Consider the following 6,333-nt stretch of genomic DNA (forward strand, 5'->3'; position numbering starts at 1 on the left):
CCCCCCCCCCCCCACCACCCCACCACACACACCCACACACACACTCCACTATACTCCTGGAGAAAAGGGAAGTTCTCCATTTCCACGCATTAGGAAGAAATAAAGAAGTATTTGACATCCACTTTTTGGTTAAAGTTTGCGTTGAATATAGTATCCTGTAGAAAAGAAGCTACACAGATCACAAGGATATATGCTGCTGCCTGCTTATAAGAAAAAAGGTCACTGGCTATGCCTTGTTCAATTTTAAGGCACAACTAATTTTTTGGGTTTTACAGATGCGTTCACTTGCAAAGAATAAAGAGAGCCCTCCAGATGGTTTTATGTGCCCTGGTGGTTGGAAGGTCTTGGTGGAATACTATGATAGTTTGACTCCAGCCGGGAACGGCAGAGTTCCTGAACCTGTCCCAGTTTGAAAGTATCATCATTATCAAGGTGTACCCCAATGTGTTTGGGAGAAACCTTAAAATGTAATATGGCTCCTGATTTGGTACACATTTCTCTCGAAGGACAAAACAATAATAATAGTGAGGCACTGGTATTGTGTGAGAAAAGGTGTCTCCATCTTGTAAATTATTAGTGCCAAACATGGCACCTTAACTTTGTCGACACATCTGTTTGCAGTTGTATCATAGGTTGTGCTGTCGTGAATATGGATTTCAGGTTTTCTGGTGTTATATCAGAGTATTGGTTCAAGAAAATGAATTATGTAGCAGTCCTGCTTTCAATTCTTTCATTAGAAGGATAAGCAAATTTAGCTCGACCTTGCCTATTGTCTACTTGTGAAGACCCCTATTAAATTCTACTCTACGCCAATGTTTACCAAGTTAGTTCAGTTGGAGATTAAATTCAAAACTGAAGTCCATTCAAAAGTTGATGTGCACATCATGAGTTTGAATTTTGCCTCTAACTAAAAGTTTTTTAATATGCATGTTATGAGTTTGAATCTTGTCTCTAACTAGAAGTTTGGCATTTAGAGGAGAAAGGCAAGGGTAAACTCATTTTGACCTCGCTCTGAATTGCTCGTCAATTGATTCGACGTTAGCCACACAAAAAAAAGAAAAAGAAAAATAGGAGAGACTTAATGATGCAACTTTTAGGTCACTCCAACTGTCAACTTCTTTGTCCTATATTTTCTAAACGTCTCGGATTAGTGAACATATTAGGAATTTCAAGGTACTTATACAACGCGTTACCTATAATAATGGGATTCAAACTGATTGGAGTGAGATCACGGGTAGCTTTAGTTAAATGCCCCCGTCTCTAAGTAAGAAGAATTCGCCAATTGTCGACCAACATGTCTTGTTTTTATTGATATGGGTAAATGTCGGTTACTTATCCACTTGGGGATAATGGATTGACCTCTTGTTAGCTTGACAATTTGTGGAGACCATAAAATTATCGCATTGCATAGATCATGAAGCTATGATGCGGGGTTGAGGGCTAAATCACTTGGTGAGAGTATCACGACCACAACTTTATCAACGATCGTAATGAAGGCTAACCTGCTTGCGAGGCAAACCAAAACTCAAAAACAATATTAGATTCTAATTATTAAGTTATGAACAATGTTATGCTATAAATATGAAAGCGAAATATGTCTCAAATCAACAGCATGAATATATGTAAATCAAAGATAGGGTCTAAACATGACCACAACTGTCTCACAAACCCTCCTAAGACCTGGTGTCATATTGTCACGAGCATCTATCAAGAGTAAGAAATCTGATGAACAACATCTGTCCGGAAAAGAAAATACGTAGACAAAGATAGATAAATAGGAAAGGGGGACTCTATGTGCTGCAGACTGAATCAAGTAAATCAGCTCACCACGAAGTTTCCAAATAAGCTCCTAAACAGTTGGATGGGCACCACTAGTACGTGCCGCAGAATCTGTACAAAACGTGCAGAAGTATAATATAAGTATAAAACTACGATACTTAGTAAGTATCAAGTCTAGCCTCAAAGAAGTAGTGACAAGAGGTCGACACTAACACTTACTAGAAGTCCAATAAGCAAGTGAAATTATAATTAGAACATGTGATAAGGCATGATATCATCAATCAAGTCTAAAAGTAGAACCACAATAAATCGAGAATTTGGTCATGCTTTTCAAACAAAAAGATATAATACAATATCAGTTATCTCAATTCTCTTCATAATCATGATATCAGCTAATCTATGATCATATAGAAGCTACTGCATGGGTCTAGGATACAAATGCATGCTCATGTTCCACTCTCAGTACCTCATAACACAAATCCATATGCCTACACTGGCCAAGTGTCCAAACCGAGCAGCTGCCAAAGCTTAGAGGCCCAAAGTAATATGAGTAATTTGTAACACTTCGTAAATTCAAATTAGTTGTAGATGTGCTAAATGAGCGTTAATGCAATATTTTAAGCATGTGAAGTCCTATCGGGATGTATATGAGTGAAAATAGTTATTTTGGAATCAAGACAGAGAGTGGGGTGCAAAAAATTCGATAAAATCAACTAAGTTTATGAAAGGTCTGTCTTCCAGCCTGATTTCGTGAAACTATATTAGGAATTTGAGAAAATTTAAAACATGAAAGTTGAAACCCCTTGAAATATCTTTCCGATGATTTATTGTGGAGCCTAATGGATCTCTGTGCAAAAGGTTATATGCATTTTACTGAACAATGCGCAGCCTGCGCGCTCAGCTGTCCCTTACGCGGCAACGAACTTGTGGCAGTGCCACTGCCCTTGCTGCGCGTTCAAGAATGCAATTGGGCTTTCAGCTGTATGGGCGTGCACCTAAAGGGCCATTTTAAAAGCCCTACCTCGTACCCCACATCCCAAAACACGAAAACTTGCTCTAGAAATGGAAGCTCTCAAGAACCTAACTTCCTCCAAGGTCCCTACATCATCCAAGGTAAGTTCTAATAATCATTCTAAGTTAGTTTCAATTCTCCAACACCTTATTAATAGGTATAAACCGTTCAAATCATTAGATATTCGATTGGGACATCATTCTTGAGAAAAAAAAACCTAAAACTCAAATTCAAGAGGATTGAATGTTAAAAAGGTATTATCTTCACCCTCTAATTGTTTATAACATAAGATTAATGATTATAGACTCTAAGTTCATGAGATATGAGTTGATGTGTTTGATTGAAAAGCATGAACAGTTATAGGTTTGGGTTGTTGATTGTTGATTATTTATTATTTATTAAGAGTGTTGTTTATCTTATGGGCGATGAGGAATGATATTGATTATAAAAATTTGAGATTTTAGAATTATCTAGGAGCAAGATAATTGATTGTTGGGTGTAGAAATACCATTAATAAGGGCTATGAACCTTTATGTCACCAAGTATTTGAGAAAATGCCTAAGTGACTAAAACATGAGCATTAATGCTAATATCGATTTCTCTTGATATATATTACCATAAATTATCGTTGAAAGAGGGGAAGAATATTGTGATATGCTTAAAAAGGCCAAAGTCAAGGTATGTGAGGCTAAATATCTATCTTTGGTATGTTAATGACTCTCCCTATATGATAGGTTATATGTGTATCCCTATTATGTTTTGATGATCTAACAAACTTACTGATAAGAACCAGATAAGGAACCTGATACACAACCTCAAGAACTTAAAGATCACCAAGTCAACAGTTGGAGAGACAGTCAACTCTTCAGGGTCAAAGGAACAACAGAGGGAACATCAGATCCAGATAGCTACCAATTCCAGAGGAGACTGTACAAGTCAACTGCCCCAGTTGTAAAGTTGCTGCCTGCACACGCTACAGTGCAGTAGTCAACTTTATGGGGAATGCCCTTTACCTAACTTGCTCACATCATTCAAGTGATGTCACAAATGAGATATTTACATCAAGCAAAGGTAAAACAAATCACTTGCACATATAAGAACTTATCAAGCATTCTCTCAAGTGTGTGTCCACCTTACAAGTGATTCTCAAGGGCATCAAGAACAAAGAACAACATAGCAACGAACCAGTTCCCCATATTGAGTTATTATATGTCCTTAGTTGTGTTGTATCTTTGTGGAAGTTCTTACTTGTGATTCATACTTAGCTTACTTAGAACCATTGTATAGGAAACCCATTGTAAACCATAAACCCTTGTGTTTGTGTCTTGGCTAGAGTTAGTCGAGTTGTGAAGTCTTTGTAATAGAGTTATTAAAAAGTGTCTTGTATAGCGTTGTTACAAGTTAGTGAGTGATTAAGTCTTAGTAATAGAGTTATTACAAAGTGGCTTGTAATAGAGTAGTTACAAGTTAGTGAGGGATTAAGAGGTTAATTCCTAGGTTACAATAGGTTGTAATCTAAAGATTGCTCAGTAGTGAAGTTGAAATCCTACAAGGGTAGGTCGTGGTTTTTAATCCCGTTGAGCTGGAAATTTTCCATGTAAAATTCCTCTGTGTCATCTACTTACTGCAGTATGCGTGTGTTTTGTTGAACCTGATAGAGAACCTGGTTCTCTATAGAGTTTGGTGGACCCTTAAATTATATCAATTGGTATCAGAGCGGGTTCTTTACAAAATGTTAACACATAGAAAGGATCTACATGGATGATGCACCAAACTTCGAGGAAAGTCATCAACCGGCAGACCACCAAGATTTAAGAAAATGCTTCGTAGAAATGGAGGCATTCCTAAGAAGGGCGGCTTTAGCAGAAACACTAAAGGATACGATTATTGTCGCAAGTGCAGAAAGCCAGGACATTTCATCAAAGATTGTGCTCTCCACAGTCAGGACCATTACAAACACAATGCTAACAAGATGGTTAAGAGGAACTCGGTCCCCGACAGAAAGTTCAAGAGAAGAGATGTCGCTGATAATATTGTAAAGCAAGCTCTGGATGCCTGGGGAGATTCCTCTAGTGAATCTGAGGGTGATGATGAACAGGCAGACACCTCCATGATGGTCGTTGAAAGCAAAGATGCAAAATATGATTCCATATTTGCATTGATGGCAAAATCTGATGAGGATGAAGAAGATGATGATGATGAGGTAAACTTCTTAGATGTTCAAAGAAATCTAAAGTATTATTCTCCGAAAAAGCTTATGTCTTTGGCAAATGTTTTAATTAATGCGTATCATAGTCTTATAAATGATAAAGATGCCTTAACTGTGGAACTGTGAGAAGCATAACAATCGAGAGAAGATCTAATAGTTGTGGTGGTAGACTTAGAGGAAACCATTGAGAGTTTGAAGAAAGAAAAAGATGCCTTAACTGAAAAAATTGCAAACATAGGAAATTATGAGAGAGATGATCTAGTGGGTGTTGTGGTCAATCTAAAAGAGACCATTGAGTGTGTTAAAAAGGAGAAAGAGGTTTTAACTGAGAAGGTTTCTAACATTGAGCATGAGAGAGATGACCTATTAGTGGTGGTTGTAAACCTAAAGGAAACAATTGAGGAACTAAAGAGGCAAAGTAGGCCTGGGAACACTCAAAAAGGAAAGGAAGTTGTAAGTGAAGCACATTTAGCCTTGAAGATGAGTTAAAATCAGTGAAATCTAGTTTGTGTGCAGAGCTTGAGAAAAACAGACAACTTCAGGAATACCTAGGAAAAGTGAAGAGTGACCTAGAAAAATCACTTAAACGGGCCTGGTCCTCTAATGCAATCACTGCTATGTATACAAACAGTGGGAGAAACAGGCAGGGAATCGGGTACCAAAGGGAAAAGACTCTCTACAACCCTCATAGAAAGTACGTTACTGTGCGTCACAATTGGCTTTGCAATCACTGTGGCAATACTGCGCACTTTAAGGAAACCTGTAAGACTAGATTCCAATCTTAACAGAAAAATAAAGTTTTTGCTGAAAAAGTAACTACTGCTAGGGAACCCGGTCCTTCACATAAAAAACGTATAATGCCTGCTTGGACTAAAAAAGCCCTGATTCACCCCTTTCCTCATTACAAGGGACCCAAACTTGTTTGGGTTCCTAAATCTAACCCTTGATTTACTTGTGCAAGGAACAGTTAAAGGGAGCAGCCAACAATGGTACATGGATAGCGGCTGCTCGAAGCACATGACTGGAAGTACAAATTATTTTCTTTTATTGAAGTCCCTGCAAGGAGGGAGTGTATCCTTTGAAAATGGCAAGAAGGGATACATTCTGGGAGTTGGAAGGATCGGGAAGTCTCTTTCCCACTCTATTGAAAATGCGTACTACGTGAAGGGGTTGAAGTATGGCTTGCTGAGTATTTCCTAAATCTGTGACAAGGGTAACAGAAGTGGAATTTGTATCTAAAATATGCACAGTCACAAATCTTGTGACCGGTGATGTGATGTTAGTGGCCAAAAGATACAAAAACATCTATGTTGCTAACTTTGAGTCCTTGCAA

General features: G+C 38.0%; 1 protein-coding gene across 1 annotated transcript in view; it reads left to right on the forward strand.

Moving 5' to 3' along the window:
- The window catches only part of LOC109232216 (ATP sulfurylase 1, chloroplastic-like), a 4,692-nt gene extending 3,932 nt beyond the window's left edge, over positions 1-760 (forward strand). The window contains exon 5 of the mRNA XM_019397900.1: positions 276-760. Coding sequence (XP_019253445.1) covers positions 276-413 — 138 coding nt within the window. The 3' untranslated portion in view covers positions 414-760. The remainder of the gene's footprint in view (positions 1-275) is intronic.

The sequence above is a fragment of the Nicotiana attenuata genome, chromosome 9 (assembly GCF_001879085.1).
Source record: "Nicotiana attenuata strain UT chromosome 9, NIATTr2, whole genome shotgun sequence".
In the NCBI taxonomy this organism is placed as follows: domain Eukaryota; kingdom Viridiplantae; phylum Streptophyta; class Magnoliopsida; order Solanales; family Solanaceae; genus Nicotiana; species Nicotiana attenuata.